The 22,825-nt window shown below is 46.8% G+C and overlaps 1 protein-coding gene across 3 annotated transcripts in view; it reads right to left on the bottom strand.

Annotated features, from left to right (window-relative positions):
- RAB5A (RAB5A, member RAS oncogene family) overlaps window positions 1–22,825 on the bottom strand; it is a 34,814-nt gene continuing 11,989 nt past the window's right edge. For all 3 annotated transcript variants that reach the window (XM_006120172.4, XM_075922087.2, XM_075922086.2), the window contains exons 3-6: window positions 10,799–10,950; window positions 8,326–8,448; window positions 6,276–6,369; window positions 1–1,468 (exon numbers count right to left, since the gene is read on the bottom strand). In XM_006120172.4, the coding sequence (XP_006120234.1) occupies window positions 1,353–1,468; window positions 6,276–6,369; window positions 8,326–8,448; window positions 10,799–10,950 (485 nt within the window). In that variant the 3' untranslated portion in view covers window positions 1–1,352. The remainder of the gene's footprint in view (window positions 1,469–6,275; window positions 6,370–8,325; window positions 8,449–10,798; window positions 10,951–22,825) is intronic.

Raw genomic sequence — 22,825 nt, forward strand, 5'->3', positions numbered from 1 at the left:
TTTCCTGTTTTATAACCACTTTATTCAAACCTGAGCACCTCAATATAAAACTAAACACTGGTGAACTGTCATTTTCCTTGCTAAGCCCAAATTACTGCAAATTTACAATCTGCACAAGTTTTTGCGAGCAGTTCAACATTTAAATAGATTAAATTGTCTCTTCTGACACACTTGGTAAATTTCATATAATGAAAATAACAAAGAATTAGTGCAATATACTGGACAGATCAAAATAAAATGGACTTTGGAAAACAAGGTTGCAGAGTTCATTACTGACAGACAGCAGTACTTATGTTACAGGTACAGGAGCATCAGTTATTACTGTTCTAACCATAAAGGAAGAACTTAGAACCCCTTTAAAGCAGGGAAAAAGAAAAGTTAGCTTTAAGTAACTGTACATTTTGGATACTTTTAAGCAACTCTTAAATATTACAGAAAGTATTAAACAAATGTAGACTACAATGCAGTACCCTATTTACAGTACATTAATATCCAAATTTAAAATCAAGTTGAATGTACATAATTATTAGTGCACTGACTTATTTCCTTTGGGGAAAAACATAAGAAACTGTCTAATGGTCAGCAATGATCAAAAACAAAAAAAATCACAGACACCTAGTTTGTCTTTGTTTTACTTGGAGAGCTCTTATGGTTTGTGAACAAAAATCCTGTAAAGTTGAATTCATTGGTTTGTGCCTTTATAAACAGATAAATATGGAGTTAAACTTGATTTTTAATTACTATTTTCTTTAAACCACTGGGCTGACTATAATTTACATACAGTGTAACAACTAAAATCCATTTTTCTGCAAGCATTGGGGTTTTAAAATTGTTAATGCTGCAAGTACTGTTTGCAGTTAAATTATTAAAATGTGGAATGCATATTTAAATGGTAGGTACTTGCAGAAACAATTGGTTGCATGAATACTGCAAATAAGCTTAAAGTATCGTTAGACCCTGTTTCTAGAAAGATTTTTTTTAAAAGCACAAATTGAAGAGTCCCAGTTCTATCAATTACAACAGTAACCAATATCTGGATATAGAGGAACTAGCTAGTTAGATCAATACATGTAATTCTTCTATATCCCTAATGGCAAGTGATTTTTAAAAACTTTCAACTGAAGCAAGTTTATTCAGCTTCCACTTCCCTTCTATTGCTGATATAATTACAGCCAGTGATACATGCATGTTAAAAATTAAGATTAAAAACAAAATAATTCTGTATTAGAAACCTGACTATGTCATTAGTCTCTGTTTTGGAAGCTGCACTGGACCAGATTAAACACTCCAATTCCATTATTATTAACAGTTAGGAAGCAGAATATTCAAGACAGTTTAAAGCAACTGAAGGTTTAGTTACTACAACATTGACCCTTGGGTGGTTGTGTGGGTTCAGTTAGGTCTACTCCTCTTCCTCTGGCAGAGTTAGCTCCTGCATTCTGTGGTTCACTCTTTGGCAGCTTTTTAGCTATAAGATTAACAAGAAAAATGAGCAAAGATAAGAATCAGGACTGTACTAAGTTTTAAATATCTATTGAGTCCAAGAAAGTTATCTGAATATTTCCTTTTAAGATATATAGCAATAAAACAGTAACTCCACACTCCCCTCCCTTTTTCTCTCTCTCCCCCTCCCCTATTTATTTCGAGCTTTCATATCCCCAACTCAACTCTGGTCATCTGAAGAAGTGGGCTGTGCCCACGAAATCTCATGATACCATCTACATGTTTCGTTAGTCTATGAAGTGCTACCAGACCATTTGTTATTTTTTTTCCTGTAACAGACTAACTCGGCTACCCCCTGAAGCTCCACAATCAGAGAATGTCATTCAGAAAATGTTTGAATAAGACCATTTGTTGTTATCATCTTAGAATCCACAGCTTCCTGAATAGCTATGACAAACCCCTCTCCATCTTTGAAAGCAGAGAAAAATATAGTCAGGATTGCCTAGCAACAGAAGTTGGGCTCTAATCTTGCAACTTATTCCTTGGGAGACCACCTCAATGAATGTCTTCAATATGGGTCCACCTATAAGGAACAAATTTTAAGATCATGGCCTTAAGTTAGTGCTAGTGTTTCTAAACCATGTACAGTAAAACTCCATTAGTCCGGCAATCCTGATGGTCCGGCACCATCAGGAACCCGGAAGTGCTGGGGCAGCCAGACAGGCTTCCCCCATTCAGCTGCTGCTGAAGCTGACCAGCAGCTGAATCGGGGACACCTGGGGCAGAGCAGCTGGAGTGCTGCCGGGTTGGTCCCGCAGTGCCGAGGGGCGGCGCTATGGGACCAACCCCGCAGCACCCCAGCTGCTTTGCCCCAGGCGTCGGCATTCAGCCACTGCTGAAACTGACCAGCAGCGTCAGTTTCACCAGCAGGCTGAATCGGGACGCCTGGGGCAGAGCAGCTGGGGTGCTGCCGGGTTGGTCTTGTAGCGCCGCCCCTCGGCACTGCGGGACCAACCCGGCAGCACTCCAGCTGCTCTGCCCCAGGGGTCCCAAAGTCAGCCGCTGCTGAAACATATCAGCGGCCGATTCCAGGAAGCCCCGGGCAGAGCAGCTCTGCCCCAGGCCTCCTGGAATCAGCCTCTGATCTGTTTCAGCAGCAGCTGAAGCGGGGACCCCTGGGGCAGAGTAGCTGGGGTCCTGCCAGGTTGGTCCCGCAGCGCCGTCCTTTGGCGCTGCGGGACCAACCCGGCAGCACTCCAGCTGCTCTGCCCCAGGCGTCCCCAAGAGCAGCTGAGGTGCTGCTGGGTTGGTCCCGCAGCCCCGAGGGGCAGCGCTACGGGACCAACCGGGCAGTACCCCAGCTGCTCTGTCCCAGGTGTCCCCAAGAGCAGCTGGAGTGCTGCTGGGTTGGTGCCGCAGCGCCGCCCCTCGGCGCTGCGGGACCAACCCAGCAGCACCCCAGCTGCTCTATTGCAGGCATCCCCGATTCAGCTGCTGCTGAAACTCACCAGCAGAAGCTGAATCAGGGACGCATGGGGCAGAGCCGGACTATCGTAAGGGGGGGCTATGAGGGGTCTGGGGTGGCATCCCCTCCCACCCCACTCCAGACCCCTCATAGCCCCCCCTTCTGATAGTCCGGCATATCTGATAATCCGGCACCCCCTGGGTCCTAAAGGTGCTGGATTATCAGAAGTTTACTGTATATTGCTCTGGCAAGTGAACGGTTGAGGAAAAATCCAAAAAAACTACAGAAAAAGGAAATGAAAACAACATACATGCAGAGCATGGTCATAGAATTACCATGTCCTTTCCCCCCTTCATAAACTCGATCATCTATCTACAACTAGAAGACTTACCCAGCATTGCCTGGGTTGGACCTGGGGACGGAGGCCATGCAAGCCTCCCGCCTGCGCTCTCTGGGCCCAGGGGAGGGGGAGCAGGTTTAGTGCAGGCCTCCCGTCACTGGTGGGTCTTGGGGGAACAAGGGTTGTACTGCCTGGCCCCAGCAGTGTTCGAGTGGGGGGAGGGGAGAGGAGAGGAGACGAGGGGGAACGACAGTGGAGCTAGCGGGGCTTCCCCCTCCTAGGTCAGTAGTGGGGCCTGAGAGGTTTGGGGTAGGAATGTTAAATTTAGATTAATCAACTAATCAAATAGTCGGAATTTCCATCAACTGCTTGATTAGTCGATAAGGGTGCCTCTGCCTTTGAAATGTAGCAAGAGACAGCAGGGCTCTTGCTACTTTTCAATGCAGATGCGTGGTGGAAGTGCTGTCAGTTCCCTGTTGCGCCCCGTACTTTTCCCCCTTCCCCGAGACGGTGCTGGGGGAGAACTGGCTCCTGCCCCCGCCCCCCGCTTTGCTGCCTTTCTGATAGAAGTGACTAGTCGAGTCACTAGTCGACTGTCCAATAAGCATATGCTAGTCACTTCCATCCCTAATTTGGAGCAGGGAGCCACTTATGTGGGCCAGTGACAAGCAACATGGAGAGCCTTGCTTTAAGTTAGGGGAAGAGGAAGCTGCATACCAAATGTGGTGGACCTAGTTCTTAGCATTTAGGTGGAGTTCCTGAATAAATGGACTTGAAGACAGACTTAGAGGCAGATGCACAAATCTCTAATATATATAGACAGACAGGTATAGATATGTATTTGTTTTGTATGTATGCAATGGTCGTCTGATCTTATCCTAGTTATTCATCGGTCATTGAACTGCATGTTCCCTGTAGGGCTGATTTAAATAACCACTAATGGGTCCTTTGCGTTTATTTAGACCACCCACCCCTCTGTAACCCTAGACAAAAGCAGGAAAAAACTGCAGCCAGTCAGAACTTTATGACATTATTTCAAGATATGCAGTAGCTCCTACCAATTTGCTGCTAGAATAAGGTCAGTTGTTGCTACAGAGAAGGAGGAGTGGCAAGGATTTTCAAAAGGCTACCTGGTGCTTGCTGTAGGGAGCCCCTGTCCTAACCATATTCTCAAATACTAAGTTTTCTCCGCATGAGTACTCTGAACACGAGTACTACTGTTGGTTAACAAAGACGCAAGAGACTGAATTTCTCCTAAAGGATTCAAACATGAAGTATGAATGGGATATATGAAAAAAAAAAATCTGTCACCACTCAGAAGCAGCTCCATAATATGGAGGGGGGAGAGAGAGGACGGATGCGATGCTCATGTTCGCCATTGGGGGCAGCAAGAACAAAGGAGAGCTAGTCTGCAGAATGACCACTGGGAGCATCTGCAACACCAAGTAAGTGGCCAGTTGAGGATTAGGCTTCACCATCTTGCCTGCCACGGGTAAGTGGCTTCCCTAGCTAAAACCTCTTTCGTCATCGACATCCCAGGAGCATCACTGGGCTGGCCAGCCCAGGCCAGGCCACCAGCCCACACATACTCCAGGCCGGGCCCAGGGAGCGCCAGCCTGAGGAGGCTTATGCAGCCCGTGTCCCATGCCAGCAGGTAGGGTTGCCAGGTGTCCGGTATCCTTCCGGACAGTCCGGTATTTGAGCCCTCTGCCTGGTTAAAAAAAATAAATCATACAAAAAAAAAAATCAGGGATTTGGGGCAAAAATTTGTTTGGGATGGTATTTGGTCTTGCTGTGAAGGCAGGGGACTGAACTCTATGACCCTTCAAGGTCCCTTCCAGCTCTAGGAGATAATAATAATTAATGGAGATTGCCTATTAGAAGCCTGGCGGGGGGAGTGGCTGGGAGTTCCAACCATTCCCCTCATCCCCACCAAGCTTCTGTGCAATCACAGGCTCCCAGCGGTGTTTGCACCCGCCAGGCTTCTGTGCAATCAGAGGATCCCAGGAGGCGGGGTTGTGATCGCCGCTTATACCACATTCCCCCCCCCCCCTTTTTTTTTTGCTCGACCAAAAAAAATATCAGGTGACCGGTATTTTTTGGGAGACCATCTGGCAACCCTACCAGCAGGAGAGGCCTTCATGGCTCTCTTTTGCCCCCCAGACTGGGCCTACGGAGCGCTGACCCAGAGGAGGCCTGTATGGCGCCAACTAGCAGCCTAGGTCCCCAACCCCTAATCCTGCCCCCCATGCCAAGCACCACGCCAACCCCACCAACCCTGATCACCGGCCAGTCCGGGATGCGCCATTGAATTGGAAGGCCTGCATGGTCCTCTTCCTCTTCCCTTGGACCTGGGCAGTGCTGGGTAAGTCTGCTAGTTAGTTTATATTTAATATCACTATTAGGTTGCCATATTGAGGATATCAATACTGGGCAGGCAAATTTATAGTCTCCATGAAGTGTTCACAAAAACTGAAGAATATGCAACATTTCACTTGTCACTTGCACACCCTCAGATAGTTTGAAAAGCATAATTCCAAGCCTTTCCTAAAAACTGAAAGTTTTGCAAGTCAAACATTTCCTACTTATCTTCATCACAAGATACATTTTGATACATAGTGAAGTGCATGTCTTTGTTCATTTGGTTAGAAAGCTCAAATAACATTCACCACTGACCCTGAACAATTGCACTGATAGCAAGTTCTACTTGCTAAACAATAGTCTTGGGTTCAGAAGTGATGCAAGAATTCTTGATCTTTGAGATCATATGGAGGGGAAATGCTAGGTGCACGGGGGTGAGGCCAGAGCCAGACTGCTCTTAGTAAGTGATTTATGATTAGAATATTAAAAAATAATTTCAGAAAAGATTCTAGAGAAGCAGATGGCCAAAGAGAGGGAAATCCAATTATTAAGGAGGGGAAAAGTTGTGTAATATTTCACTCAGAAGCTAGAACAGAATGGATTTCAGAAAAGAACTACATACAAAGCAGTTGCCTTAAAACGCAGCTTCCGTTTAAAAATACTTACCAATTGCCATGAATATTTCATTTACATTCATTGATGTTTTAGCTGATGTCTCCATAAACAATAAACTGTTGTCATCTGCATAAGACTGCGCTTCCTAGAAATTACATATAATACGTATTTTAGTTTATTTCTAATTATGGAACTTAAATCTCTCAATTAGTAGTGATAAAGTAATCTGTATGAAAGAATGCTCAATGAAATTTCATCAGCCTGATGTTCGTGACAGGAATGTAAATGATTAGTCACTTCCCTCCCCCACTCGCTGCCTCTATCAGAGAGAGGCAGCAAGGGTGGTGGGGGGGAGGAGGAGGAGGCAGAGACCAGGAGCCAGTGCTGGGGAGAGCTGGCTTAAAAGTCAGTTCTGACCCCCAGCACCGTCTCTGTGGGCAGGGACGCAGTGGGGAATGGCAGCACTTCTGCCTTTGAAATGTAGCAAGAGCAGAGTTCTTGCTACATTTCAAAGGCGGAGATACCCTTATTAATTAATCAAATAGTTGATGGAAATTCCATCGATTATTCTATTAGTTGATTCATCTGAATTTAACATCCCTAGTTCTTGGCGTTATCATCTGTAAAAAAAAAGCCAACACAAGCCTCCTACGATAATTAAAAACCCATACAAATTCAAATCTTTGGAAATTCCTACAATTTTGGTTGGCCTAAAATATCCATAAATAAAAGCCTAAGTTTAAAAAGAAGTAAGAAATTCCTTGATCTGAAACTCTGGTTCTGATAGATTTTGAGGTCAATGTTAGTTGCAGGGCCCCTTTTGCCCCCTTTTTAGGTTCCAAGCCAATAGCAGAGTTGTTCTAGCAGCCCATGTGTGTTTCAATAGCAATTTCTGGAGTTCCACTGAATCTGAGGACAGATCATCAAAACAAGTTTATCACTCAGACAAGAGTTCATTAAACATGACAGGACAATAGTTTTCAATAACATTTTATTTTTGATAGCTTGGATTCTAAGTACAGTTTTCTTTATTCTGAAAGTCTCTTAGTGCCACCACCTATTGACCCGGTATTACAACCCCAGTCTCTAATTGGGAACTCAAATCTCCCTTTAAATCACATTTTCTCCATTCCATATGTGGAATTCCCTTTTAACTCAATGCACAAGGACAGATGAGAATATAATTGTGAAGAGAAATCTACGTCACTCTAAAGCTATGTCTACACTACATATTATGTTGGCATATGTCAATAGTGGTGTAAATAAACCAGCCCCCCGAGGAGCCTAATTTACACCAACATTAGCACCCATGTTGATAGCACCATGTAAATGGGAGAGCTTCTTCTGATGACATAGTCATTACGCATGGTTACACATTTACATAAAAGCATGATAGTTAACATCCCTAGTCATAAGCAAGCCTACAATCACAATTTGCAATGATTAGCTTTGGGCCTTTTATTAAAAAAACAAAAAACAAATCTAAGATACTTTTTGTGACACAAGCCAACTAAAGCCCCTGAGCATAGGTACATCAATTTACAAAAAAGGCAACAAAAAAGAACTCAGTTAAAAAGTCAACTAAACCTTAAATCACGTAACTTATATTGCTCAGACCAGGCCAAAAAGGAGTCATGTCAGCTGTGAATTGTATCTTGAATGTCAACAAGTGAACTCCAAACCTGCCTTCAGAACCACACCTACCTCTAAGTTTAATTAACTGCTCTTAGTGAAGTCGTCCTAATAACTGTTAGGGGCAGTTTTTCAGAATATAAATTCAATATATTGATAGATCTGACATATCTGAAAAGAAGTTAGCTGTACCTCAAAGTAAAATTTAGTTAGAAAACCTCTATTTTTGGACAGCTGTCACTTCAGGTCACATTTATACCTCTCTTCCTCCTCACCCCCCAAAATCTTATTAGAATACTATGAATTCATGTTTGCAATTATCAACAGATTTCTATTACATATGAAATCCTACAATGAAGAATTATTAAAAGATAGTCGGATCCCTTCGGAGAAGGCAATTTATACTACACTCTAACATTCCAACAAAACACTCTTTTCTTGTAAACAAAAAAAAAAATGCACGACATACCTGGAAATCCACAGCTCTTTTATTAGCTAGATCAGCTTTGTTTCCTGCTAAAGCTATTACAATATTAGGACTTGCTTGCCGCTGAAGTTCTTTGACCCAATTTTTTGCTCTAGCAAAAGACTCCTGTAAATGGTTTAAAAATAAAGAAACTCAGTTCTATTGTCCTTTTGTCCCTATTACTCAAGTTTATCTTATCTGTCCTATAAGCATGAAATCTATTTATTCATTCTCCCAAGCTGCATTCCAACTGGCTTACTGGACCTTTTTAGTGAAACCACTCCTTTAATTCCCAAAGGTGCATTACTGAAAAATTAATAGCCCCTTTGTCAACTATATTAAATGGATGAAAAAGTGACAAGAACGACTCTTACGGGTACAGTGAATCTAGAACAAGCTTTGGAAGAGAAAGAGTGACAATTTTAAGCTGTTCTCTTCCTTGAAAATGCAAAGCTGTTCACAAATGGTGCTAAAACAGTCACAAGCCACTCAACCCACAACTGTGGGCAAATCCTGAACTCCTTACCCATTTTTTACTCCGTATTAGTCAGGAAAAATCCCACTGATGATAATGGGTAGTTCGCCTAAGTTTGCCTGATGCACAAGGATAAAAACAAAGAGGACTTCAGGATTAGGCCTTAATTCTTTGTTGGTCAACTTTCTAGTTGTTTTCTTAGAAGTTGCTTGTAAGAATAAGACAAACATTAAACTTGTTTCCTAATGTACTCTATACGGGAAAACAAGCAATGGATATTAGGTCAAAAACTTCTGAATAAACAGCATCAGAGGTCACTGGAAATGGGAAAAGTTTTTATTTTAATTTATTAAAGTTGGTTTAAAAAAAGGTATTCCCAAAAGAGTACTCTCCTATATTAGCTTCTTCTATCCTTTCAATAACTAACAATTCTCACAGTGAAGGTTATGTTGTATAAAAACTTGAAAACTTCTTTTAGAATTTTTAAGCTAATTAAAATAAAAAATTGGGAGCCATATTCCAATAGTAAAAGCCAAATCAAAGTGAGATGTGTTGCTTATTGCTTCATTTTTTGGTAATATGAAGTCCTTTCATCTGACACACTGCAGAAACAGGCACCAATAGAGTACTAATGTTTTATGGATTTTTATTATGTTAGTATGTATGATACAGTCCCACCTATTATGATAGGATATGCTTCCATACTTGGAAAGAAATCAAGTATCAGAGGGATAGCTGTGTTAGTCTGAATCTGCAAAAGCGACGAGGAGTCCTGTGGCACCTTATAGACTAACTGAAGTGTAGGAGCATAAGCTTTCGTGGGCAAAGACCCACTTCGTCAGATGCATCATGCAGACCAGGGGGACGGGTCTGGGCTGTCCGCTGCCCGCGTGTTCCGGCGCTTTGCTCCCCGTCCCCCTGGTCTGCAGACCAGGGGGACGGGGAACAAAGCAGAGCAAAGCCACGGAGCCCGAGGGCAGCAGGACAGCCACGGCGCGTCTGGGCTGTCCCGCTGCCCCCGTGCTCCATGGCTTTGCTCCGGACACCTGTGGTACAGCAGCTGGGGCGCTGCCAGTTGGTCCTGTAGCGCCGCTCTGGGCGCCACTGGACCAACCGGGCAGCACCCCAGCTGTTCTGCCCCAGGCGTCCTGATTCAGCCACTGCTGGTCAGATTCAGCAGCGGCTGAATCAGGACGCCTGGGGCAGAGCAGCTTGGGTGCTGTTGGGTTGGTCCAGTAGCGCTGAGGAGCGGCGGCGCTACTGGACCAACCCAGCAGCACCCCAGCTGCTCTGCCCCAGGCGTCCCCAAGTCAGCCGCTGCTGAAACTGACCAGTGGCTGACTACAGGAAGCCCCTGCCCCGGGCTTCCTGGAATCAGCCGCTGATCAGTTTCAGCAGCAGCTGACTTGGGGATGCCTGGGGTTCTTAAGTTGAATCTGTATGTAAGTCAGAACTGGCGTCCAGATTCAGCCGCTGTTGAAACTGATCAGTTTCATCAGCGGCTGAATCTGGACGCCAGTTTCGACTTACATACAGATTCAACTTAAGAACAAACCTACAGTCCCTATCTTGTACGTAACCCGGGGACTGCCTGTATATCAAAGAAGGGTGTTTGGATAGTATTATAAAGCCTCACTCTTCTTCAGTAAAAGATAAAGGAAGTTTGAAGTGCTAAGCTGCCAAGTTATCTTATCAATTTGTGTTTTATCAAAATATCACATTTTCCTATTTTTATGAAAGTGTCAAACAGAAGTAATTGACTTACCATTTACAGAATACTGATAATAAAATTAAGTGCTGCTAAATGCACAATGGAAAAACGTACTTTTTGCTAACTTTTCAGTTAGGTTTTCAATTACTTACAATAGATCATAAAAAACATTAAATTACCTGCTCACATTCACATAAAATCAGTAGAAGAATCAGGAAAAGGAACAGACAACTCCCAATGCTCAATCCATTAGCTCCCAGCTGTCCCCCTTCTTTATATAATGTACTTACCTCATTTGTAATGTCATATACGACTATAGCTGCTTGTGCTCCTCTGTAGTACATTGGTGCTAAACTGTGGTATCGTTCTTGACCAGCTGTATCCCAAATTTCAAATTTTACTGTTGTATCATCAAGACACACAGTCTGAGTTAGAAAAGCAGCTACAAAGGAGATAAAGAAGCTGAAACCAAAGGTCTAGTCATGTCTTTACACACATTCATATTCATTTATATACACACAGCTATACAACCCCTGAATTTCCTTAGAGTGCATCATCAGTTGGTAAAATACAATAGGTTTGGAAGAGGCTATTAGGAACAGTCTTATACTGCTCCAGCTGCACAAAATGAAATGACTTGGACAATCTGCCCCCTTTTTAGTAATTAAGGCATGAAAGGACAATTAGTAAGGGAAGAAAATCCCACAAGTAAATTTTAATAATACTGAAATAGAGGTGTCACACATCAATCAGCACTCAGTCTTCCAAAAGTGCTTCACCCTGATGCACTGGAAGGCATGAAAGAGCAACATAAGGATATATTCTATCACACTGTATACTATTAGTTCAGCCCTATATACAGTTTTGTACTAGTCTTTACATTGCAATAAACCGCTATTTCTCTGATTCTCAAAACAGCACGAGATACTATATGGATTTGATTCGACTTCCCAGGTGTGAGAACTAGAAAAGCAAAGAGTTCTTAAATAAATAGCCCCTTATAAGAAGTGCATTTGACATGTTTTTCAACTTCATAAATGACTGAACACCTCTGAACTAACATAGCATCACTTTTCATTATTTCTACTCTGAGGAGGAGCTGCGTCAATTTCAACTGTTGTTGAAGGTACTGGTATACCAAAGAGCAAGTTTGTCACATCCTGAAAGATTGTAAAACTGAAGTGAATTGCAAGTTATAAACAGTTTTCAAAGAGTAAATAACAGTAAAATTATTTTTCCTGATTAGAATTAAGAATTTAACATAGTAAACTAGAAAGAGGTCTCAGACACACAGAATCCCACTTCAGCATAAGGAACTGGCTAAGTAGTATATAAGGTTGACTTAACCTTAAGAAATTGTCAAAGAACCATTAGCAGATTAGGACTGATATCTACCTTTTTCATTCTTAAAGTCAATTACATTGATTAAAGTTCAATTAATCTTTTGGCCTTTTCTTTGGCTTTATCAAGTTTAGAAATAAATGGAAAAATCAGGATGATATATATCATGTCAACACAGTAGACTTCTCATTGAATAAAGCAGAAGCGGGGAACCTTTTCTGGGTTGGGGGCCACTGGCCCACAGAATAATCAGTTGGGGGCTGCACACAAATGAGAAGCAAAAACACCAAAACAAACCATCAGTGATGTGGTCTCTGACTAAGGAGTAAAAAAACCACTCCCCATATTCTCCTCTCACAGCAGAGCCTTGGGGAGCCTAGGCTAGTAGATTGTGTGCACTCCAGCCCCATGGGCCATAATGGGCGACTCAATATGGGGGGGAAGAGGAGAGGGGAAGCCCTGAGCCTCGGGCAGGAGGATCCAGGCAAAGGCTTGAGGTTTCCCACCCCAACTTAAAGCATGCTCTGAGGCTTCCAGATCAATCTCTCCAGCTGCACACACCTCTCCTGACTCATTAACAGTAAGGGAAAATTGCCACAATTCCAAAATATAGATAAAACCATGAACAGTTTAAGCACAATGCTAGAGGGTAGAACATCCAATCTATGACAAAAATCTTGATTAACTGCCATGGGCTTCCTCTATTCCCTCCAACATATATTTTGCTTAAACTTACTACTATTTTAATAGTCTGCTTTGTCAAAATGGAAAGGAAAGTATATCACAGCAGGAGGCTTCAAATAGCTGGCAAGACAAACTCCTGTACACCAAAGGTCACAATGTACACAAAAAGCATGAGTTCCCATCAGAATACTGAATCTTCAGACTGCAATGTGTAGATTTCTATAAAAAGGCCTTTGCTTAGCCTTCCCAGAAAAGGACACTATCTGCCTTAGCCGAAGCAAGAAGTGAAAGTGGTAGAATTTATAATAATCTTTTAGGTGTAGTTTTCTTCAGAAATGTGTCCCAGCTCAATAATTATTAAGTCAATACTTATGAGTAAAGGGCTGTATCACGGAGGATTGTAGAAGCAGCGTTTTTTTTCCTCTGCCATATAGTTGTCTCGTTGCAGGGGCCAAAATAGATTCAGAGCCCACTAAAAGTTTGTTCATACTGCAATTTAAAAAATAATACCACCACCACAGCAGCAAGTCACAGAGCCCAGGCCACCTGACTTTGGCTTGTGGGGCTACAAGACTTGCCATGTAGACATGACAGGGTCTTAATTCAAAATGATCTGGAGAAACTGGAGAAATGGTTGGAGGTAAACAGGATGAAGTTCAATAAGGACAAATGCAAAGTACTCCACTTAGGAAGGAAAAGAACAGTTACTTACCTGTAACTGTTGTTCATCAAGATGTGTTGCTCATGTCCATTTGAATTAGGTGTGCGCACCGCGTCTTCCGGAGCGTTTTCCCTAGCGGTACCCATAGTGCTGGCAGGGTGCCCCGTGGAGTGGCACCGCCATGGCGAGGCATAAGTACCCCTGCCGGCACTCCCCTTCCTCAGTTGCTTCTTGCCAGATGCCCTGACGAAGGAGAGGTAGAGGGGGAATTGAATGGACACAAGCAACACATCTCGAAGAACAACAGTTACAGGTAAGTAACCGTTCTTTTCTTCGAGTGGTTGCTCATGTCCATTCGAATTAGGTGACTTCCAAGCCAACCCCACTTCAAGGAGGAGGGGTCGGAGCACTGGAGGACCGCAGATCCCAACCCTGTGTCCTCCCTAGCCTGCTGTGCCAACACGTAGTGCGCCGTAAAGGTATGGAGCGACGACTATGTGGCTGCCCTGCAGATTTCAGTGATTGGAACCTGCGCCCCAAAAGCCACAGAGGACGCCTGCGCCCTGGTGGAATGTGCTGTAACCCGGGGCGGGACCTTCCTGGCCAAGGCATAACACTCCCTGATACACCCAGCGACCCAACTGGACAATCTCTGTGTCGATATGGGGAGCCCTTACATTTGGTCAGCAACAGCAACAAACAATTGTGTGAATTTGCGAAAGGGTTTAGTCCTATCAATATAAACAGCTAGCGCACGTCTAGCATCCAGGAAATGGAGCACTTGCTCTTTAGGGGAGGTGTGGGGCTTTGAAAAGAAAACTGGGAGGTAAATTTCTTGGGACAAATGGAACCATGACACCTTAGGGAGAAAGGCCTGATGAGGGCAGAGCCTCACATTATTGTCTGAGAACACTAGGTAGGGCGGGTTTACAGTTAACGTCCTCAGCTCAGAGACCGTGCGAGCCGACGTAATAGCCACAATGAATGCAACCTTCATAGAGAGGTGCTTCAAAGAGCACGTGGCCAGCGGCTCAAAGGGGGGGGGAGGGGGCGACAAGTCTAGACAACATGAGGTTAAGGTCCCAAGCAGAGAAAGGGGGTCTAACCAAGGGGTACAACTTGTCCAAACCCTTAAGGAACCTTTTGACCAAGGGTCAGAAAACAGAGAGACTCCTGCTGAAACAACATGGAAGGCGGAGAGAGATGCCATATGGACTTTGATAGAGGAGGTAGAGAGGCCACCGGACGTAAGCTCAAAAAGGTAGTCCAGAATGGACGGGACAGGTACAGTCCCCTTCTGGACGCCCAAGACGAGAACCGCCGCCACTTGGCTGCGTATGACCACCTGGTAGATGGTTTCCTACTACTTAGGAGCACCATCTGTACCTCCTGGGAACATTCCCTTTCTGGTTGGGTCAGCCGCGGATAAACCAGGCCATAAGGTGGAGAGAACTGAGATTCGGGTGAACCATGAGGCCCCTGACCCAAGGATGAGTCAGGAGATCCCAAACCGGCAGGAGAGTTAGAGGCTCCTCGCTGAGCATATCTACCAGGATAGGGAACCAGAACTGCCTGGGCCACCGAGGGGCTATCAGGATGACCGTGGACCAGAAGGTCTTGACCCTGATCAGAACTCTGGGAATTAGGGGAAACGGAGGGAGAGCATAGATGATGCCCGCCGGCCATGGCACAGTCATGGCATCCCGCTGGAGTGTTCCCCCAGCCCCAACAGGGAGCAGTAACTCTGGCACTTGGTGTTGCGTGCCAAGGCAAACAGGTCTACTAGGGGACAACCCCACCTGGGGAAGACCTGACGAAGGGCTGAATCCTCGAGAGACCATTCGTGGGCTCCGAAGGACCTGCTCAGAGCATCGTCCAGCAAGTTTTTGCACCCTGGCAAGTACTCTGCCTGCAAAACTACATCGTGCGCTACGCACAGGTCCCAGAGGCACAGAGCCTCGCGGCAGAGAGTAGGTGACTGGGCTCACCCCTGCTTGTTGACGTAAAACACAGCTGCCGTGTTGTCCAGGCGGACCAGGACAGAGCGGCGAGACAGCTTCGACAGGAAGGTCTCGTAGGCTCTCCTGACTGCCCTGAGCTCCTGGACATTTATGCGCAGAACCCGCTCTGCAGGGGACTATAAACCCTGGGTTCTGTGACACCCCAGGTGTGCTCCCCAACCCAGGTCCGAAACATCAGTGACCAGTGTAAGCGAGGGAGGAGGTGCAGTGAATGGAACCCCACTGCACACCACCGCCTCCTGGGTCCACCATTGTAAGGAGGCTATCACCTCCGGAGGCACTATGAGAACCGTGTCCCAGAGACCCCTGGACTGGCTGAATGCCCTTGCCAACCAGGCCTGCAGAGGCCTGAGCCTCATTCGAGCATGGTGTACCACATACGTATATGCCACCATGCGTCCCAGCAACCTCGAGCAGACCCGGGCAATCGTGATGGGGATCCGGGTTAATTTGGAGACCAGCTCCACTATGGACAGAAACCTGGTTCTGGGGAGGAGTGCTCTTGCCACCTTGGAGTCCAGGAGGGCACCTACGAATTCGAGGTGCTGGGAGGGAGTCAACGATGACTTTTGCTCGTTTAGCATGAGTTCCAGCCTTACGAAGAGGGCCCTTGTGAGGGAAATATGGGCCTCCACTTGGTTGTAGGTATGACCACGAATCAACCAGTCGTCTAGGTACAGAAAGACGTGTACGCCTTTTTTGCGTAGGAACGCCGCTACAACCACCATGAATTTTGTAAAGACCCTGGGTGCTGTTGAAAGACCAAATGGGAGCATTGTAAATTGGAAGTGGCATCGGGAAACAATAAAACGGAGAAACCTCCTATGGCTGGGTCTTATTGCGTCAAGGAAGTAAGTGTACTTGAGATCGAGAGTTGTGTACCAGTCTCCTAACTGTAAAACCGGGATAACCGAGGCCAGGGTTACCATTCTAAACTTGGATTTCACCACCGTCTTGTTGAGGTTCCTGAGATCTAAGATGGGACGAACCCCACCCTTGGGTTTTGGGACAATGAAATACAGGGAATAAAACTCCTTGCCCTTCAGATGTGAAAGGATCCTCTCCACGGCTCCCTTTTCGAGGAGCGCTAACACCACCTGACGGAGGATGCCTTCGTGAGAGGTGTGCCTGAAAAGAGACAGGGCAGGCGGGTTGGAAGGGGATGGTACAGCCATTTCTGACTATGTTTAGAACCCAGGCGTCGGTGGTGATTTCTGTCCAGGCGTGGGTAACCCGGGATAACCTGGCCCCAAACGGGGGGCTAGGGTGGGAGGCTGGTGCACAACTCTCTAGCAACCGGTCAAAACTGGTGCTTGGGCTGCTGAAAGGAGCCTTGACCAACCCCACAGGGGTTGTCCCCTCTCGGGCGGCATCAACAACCCCTTGCGGACGACGGGCCCGCAGCCGCCCCTGCACTCCCACTTGGGGGCACGAGGATGGTATCTCCAGTAATCCCCACGGGGGACCTGGGACTGCGTTCTCCCCTGCTGTCTGTAGGGCAGCTGACGCTGCTGAGGGGCCGGCATGTGGATCCCCAAGGACCGGAGAGTAGATCTTGTGTCCTTAAGCCTGAAGTCAGTGTGCTCTGAAAACAATGCTTTGCCGTCAAAAGGCAGGTCCTGGATCGTGGTTTGGATGTCCAGAGGTTTTCCAGACACCTGCAGCCAGGCACCAAGGTGCATAACTACACATGAAGCCATGGTGCGGGCTGCAGAGTCAACAGCGTCCAGGGAAGCCTGAAGGGCCGTGCGGGCAATGGTTCTGCCCTCCGAGGTCATGGCTGCAAACTCCTGACGGGCCTCGGCAGGGAGCTTATCCTTAAACTTATCCACCGCCTGCCATGTATTATAAGCATATCGACTCAGCATCGCTTGCTGGTTAGCAATGTGGAGTTGCAGCCCACCAGTGGCATACACCTTACGGCCCATCAGGTCAAGGCGTTTGGGCTCCCTAGCCTTCGGAGACAGCCCCGGCTGGGGAAGCCTCTCCTTTTGAGCCGCAGCTTGAACGACCAAGGACCCCGGAACAGGTTGCGAGTACAGGTGTTCGTGCCCCGACTGGGGAACGTAATAGCGCCTTTTGACTCCCTTTAAGGTAGGGGTCAGGGAAGCCGGGGTCTGCCACATGGCGTTAGTAATCTTGTCCACGGTTTTATTAAGTGGCAAAGACAAGCGGGCGGGCGCATCGTCAGAGAGGATGTCAATCATGGGGTCCGTGTCCTCCACTACTGGCTCCATTGGGACACCCAGATTGGAGGCCAGACGCCTAAGCAGATCCTGATGCACTTGAGCATCTATAGTAGGCAACGCCGGTGCAGGATCCGCCAAGGCTTCATCAGGAGACGAAGATGACGACGACTCTTGGATTGGTACCGGACCCAGCATAGGGCCCGGCTGAGGAGCCGGCTTGGCAGGCGGCACTGTTTGTGGAAGAAGCTCCGGCACTGCGGCTTGTGGCTCTGCAGCGGCATCTGTAGTAACTGACCTCTGGGGGGGAAGGAGAGAGTCGTGACAGCGACGCCGACGGTTGCGCTCGGTGCCCCGAGACACCAGATACCACAGAGGAAGGCACAGGCCCCTGCCACTGGTGGTAAGCCCACGGCGTCCAGAAGGGCCATTGCGGTTGAGGCGGCCAAGTCTGCTGCACACACGAACGATCACGCCGGTGCCGGAAACGGGATCTATGATGCGAGGAAGCTCCTGAGGACTCCGATATGAACAAGGCCGCATCAGAATCCGACAAGTAGTCAGACTCAGGCCAGGGAAGCGCAGATGACGAATGCCCTGCCACCAACGGGGGGGCAAACCTGGCCATAGACTCGGGTTTCCCTGCATGCATGTGATGAGGGCGTGCCAGCGCCGGTAGGACAGGTCCCAGTGCTGGTTGAGGTGCCGACACAGTACATGGCTGTGCTGTTGAAGTCGGTATCGGTTGCGGACGCGGGGCCCCCAGAGCAGGCTGTCCTATCTGCAGCCCCATCGCTGTTCCCGCAGACTCTACCGCAAGCTGGAACGAAGGCGCTAGAGTTGTCAAGACGAACCTCAAAGAGACCGATGTTACTGGCGATGGCGGTACCGGCATGGCCCATGGGGCCGATGCCGGTGCCTGTAACGGTGCCGATACCTGTATCGGTGCTGAAGAGCCTGGAGCCGGAACTTGCATTGGTGCCGAAGAGCTTGATGCTGAAGGGCCAGGTGCCGAAGACTGGAGCGGCACCCTGGGAAAGCTGCTTAGCGCTGGTACTGATGATGGTGCTGTAGACGATGCCGCAAGGCTTGGGTGATATGGCAGCGGCGCAGCCAAGATGGGGTCTGGAAGAGATCCCAGCACCGAGGAGGGTCAAGCCCAGTCAAGCACCAGGTGAAGCCTGGCGGCCCGTGTCGAGGCCAGGACCGAGGTAGAGGCAAGACGTACTGGTCCCATAGGGGACAGTCCCGCTGCGTAAGCGACCGGTGCCAGCTGATCACGCCGGTGCGGAGGTGAAGCCGGTGCCAGCATGGCCTCCAGCGTAGGCGACCTCGACCTCTCCACCTCAATCGACGACAGAGGGGAGGTAGTGAGGCTAATAAGATCATGCACTGCCTCAAAAGTGTCCGTCGTGGAGGGACCATGCAAGGGTAGTTGCCCTGGGCTGGATGGTCGTCTAGCTCGCTTACGCCACACAGTGGTAGACTAGGACGTGTGCACCAGAGGCTTGGCACTGCGGTGTAGGCCTGACTTGGACTTCCGGATCGGAGACCTACCACGGAACGTTCTTGATCTCTTCGGTACCAGGGAGTGAGAACGGTGCCGAACCCTCGATGCCAAGGCCCGCTCCCAAGATGAAGCGTCACGCGTGGACGCCTGTGCACTGCGCACCACAGAGTGTCCAGTCGGTGCCAGCTGTAAAGCCGCCTCCATGAGGAGAAGTTTTAAGTGAGAGTCCCTCTTCCTCTTAGTGCGTGGCTTAAATGACCTGCAGATCTTACAGGCGTTTGTTAGGTGGCCCTCACCCAAATACTTCAGACAACTATCGTGAAGGTCTCCTTTGGGCATAAACTTCACACACATAGCGCACGCCTTAAAGCCTTGCAGCCCTGGCATTCCTCACCCCCAAAGGGGGAGAAGAAAAAACAAAGAGCCACTAACTATCTAACTAATTTGAACTATTTAGAACTTTTTACAACACTAAGAGAAATGGGAACCATTAACTGCTCTAACAGAAAGACACGCTCCAACAACCGTCACGGGCGGTAAGAAGGAACTGAGGTGGGGGAGCACCGGCAGGGGTACTTATGCCCCGCCATGGCGCTGACACTCCAGGGGGCGCCCTGCTGGTGCTACGGGTACCGCTAGGGAAAACGCTCCGGAAGACATGGTGCACGCGGTGCGCACGCCTAATTTGAATGGACATGAGCAACTACTCGAAGAAGAACAATCCATTTCATACATACAAAACGGGAAGGGACTATCTAGGAAGGAGTAGGACGTAAACAGATTGAAGGATTGGGCCAAAAGAAATCTGAGGAGCTTCAACAAGGACAAGTGTAGAGTCCTGCACTTGGGATGGAAGAATCCCAAGTATTATTACAGGATGGGGAACGAATGGCTAAGTTGCAGTTTGGCAGAAAATAACCCGGGGATTACAGTGTATGAGAAGCTGGATATGAGTCAACAGTGTGCCCTTGAAGCCAAGGCAGCGAATGGAATATTAGGTTGCATTAGGAGGGGCAATACCAGCAGATCTAGAGAAGTGATTATTCCCCTTTATTTGGCTCTGGTGAGGCCACATCTGGAGTATTGTGTCCAGTTCTGGGCCTCCCACCATAGAAAGTGGACACCATTGGAAAGGGTCCAGTGGAGGGCAACCAAAATGATTAGGGGACTGGAGCACATGACCTATGAGGAGAGGCTGAGGGATCTGGGCTTATTTAGTTTGCAGAAGAGAAGAGTGAGGTGGGGATTTGATAGTAGCCTTCAACTTCCTGAAGGGAGGTTCCAAAGAGGATGGAGAGAGACCGTTCTCAGTAGTGACAGACGACAGAACAAGGAGCAATGGTCTCAAGTTACAGTGGGGGAAGTCTAGGTTGGATATCAGAAAAAACTATTTCACTAGGAGGGTGGTGAAGTACTGGAATGGGTTACCTAGGGAGGTAGTGGAATCTCCATCCCTAGAGCTTATTAAGTCTCAGCTTGAGAAACCCCGGGCTGGATTGATCCTGCTTTGGGTGGGGGGCTGGACTGGATGACCTCCTGAGGTTTCTTCCAGCCCTATGGAGTACTGCAGAAAGAGATCTAGGGGTCATAGTGGACCAGAAGCTAAGTATGAGACATCTATGTGACACTGTTGCAAAAAAAGCAAACATGATTCTGGGATGCATTAACAGGAATGTTATGAGAAGGACATGGGAAGTTATTCTTCCCCTCTACTCTGCACTGATTAGGCCTCAATTGGAGTATTGTGTACAGATCTGGGCACCATATTTCAGGAAAGATATGGAGAAACTGGAGAAGGTCCAGAGAAGAGCAACAAGAATACTTAATGATCTCAAAAACAAGACTTATGAGGGAAGACTGAAAGAGTTGGGTTTGTTTAGTTTGGAAAAGAGAACACAGAGGGGATATGATTAGCAGCTTTCAAGTATCTAAAAAATTGTTATAAGGAGGAGGGTGAAAAATTCTTCTCCTTAACATCTGATGATAGAACAAACAGCAATGGGCTTAAGTTACAGCAACAAAGGTTTAAGTTGTACATTAAGAAAAGATTCCTGTTAGGGTGATTAAGCTCTGGAATAAATTGACTAGGGAGATAGTGGAATCTCCATTATTAGAGCTATTTAAGATCAGGTTAGACAGACATTTGTCAGGGATGATCTAGAATGGTGGTTGGTCCTGTCGTGAGAGCAAGGGACTGGACTTGAAGTCCCTTCCAGTTCTAGTATTCTATGATCTTATGTAGACATCTGCAGTCGGTCTAGTGTCCAGGTTCTGAGATCCCCCCACATTGCGAGCTCTCAGAGCCCAAACATTATACAATTTGATAGCTCTGTAGCCCAAATCAGCTAATCCAGGCCAGCTATGGCCACGCAGAAGGTTTTATTGTAGTGTTGAGCTATTCCAAGCCACTGTGAAAATGCCAGAAAACGTCTTGCATCTTCTATGGCCAAGTTAAAGAAATCTGCTACCTCATAAGGCCACAGTTAAGACAACTAAGTTCATTTTAGAAGAATGATAATCTTTAGATGAAGTCAAACTTCCTCCTAACTCACAGGCCTACTGGAGAGGAGCTCTAAGGTTGCTTTTGAAGGTACATCTACACAACACCACCATGCTGCCAACGAGCCTGTCCTATCTAACTGCATTTTTTTTATAAGCACCATTATTCAGCTTCACAGTGCATGTAAGTTCCCTTTTGTTTAAGGGCCTTTCTGTATACAAACAACAAGAAAATGATCATTTCAACTTAGGGGTTACATAGTTACAGGCTATTTTCTGGGGGGGGGGGGGGACTCCACATTTTTTAATCCTGATACTTACATCTAGTAACATTCCCAGCAGAACTACTAAGTTTTATATTTTTTCCTTCTCTACTTAATGGTGAAGAGGCTAAGGATGTTGGATAATCTTTATTTTAGTAATTGTGTAGCCACAAAAAATTGTATCGGTTACATGGTTACTAAAATATTCCCTGGGGGTGGGGCCAGAAGCTGTGCTCCTGGCTCCCAGTCCTGCTCTTGAGGAGCCTGCCACCCTGCCCTGCTGTCTCTGTATCAGAGGTAGCAGCATGGGATGGCAGGTGGAGGTAGTCTCTGAGGGGAACTGGTTTAAAAGTCAGTAGCAGCCCCTATCCATGGGGGCCCCAAGCTCCCCACAGACAGAAGCTGCTCTGACATCCCATGGAGCATCCTCTGTCCTCAGCAAACCCAGGTCCACCATGGACTGAGGCTGCTCCATGGCTGTTCATAGGTGAGGGGGACCGGAGGGAGGGGAGGGAAGGGAGAACTCCCCCCGAACAGCCCTCCCCCCACATACTGCTGCCTCTCATACAGAGGCAAGTATCAGGTCCTGCATTCCTCCCTCCTCCTCCCCCCACCCCGCCCTGCCGCTGCTGCCTCTGATTAATTGATAAGCCCAGGCTTATTGGTTAATTTTTAAAACAACGATTTAATATACTTTAGTCTCAATTTGCACTTTGGTAGCTTCTTGTTCATAATGTTTGTCCACAATGCTGTTTTCAAGTATTTTTTTCCACTCCTTAGGTGTGTAAAATTGAAACCAACCTGAGTAAATGTGAAAGTGCAACTATAAGATTCAGAGACCACTGAATTCTTCATTTGCAACAGAAGGCGAGAGGAGGTGTGTGCACAAAGTAGGAGTTTGTTTCTGTGCAACTGTCCTTGAGAGCTTTTATTAGCTGTTTGCTTTTTGGTATTTAAGTTAATTGTTTAATATGCAAAGTCTTTCACATCAGCAATTCTAGATGAACCCAGTGCCAGACATACACATTAATGAAAACATACCAAACTTCTGAAACAGGAAACAACTCACCCACTTATGTCAGTGTTTACTTTTGATCTCTAACACTCTCAGACATGCAGAACCTACAATGACTAGACAAACCAATAAACTGG

This window comes from Pelodiscus sinensis, chromosome 2 (genome assembly GCF_052426305.1).
Source record: "Pelodiscus sinensis isolate ZL-2025 chromosome 2, ASM5242630v1, whole genome shotgun sequence".
Lineage (NCBI taxonomy): Eukaryota > Metazoa > Chordata > Testudines > Trionychidae > Pelodiscus > Pelodiscus sinensis.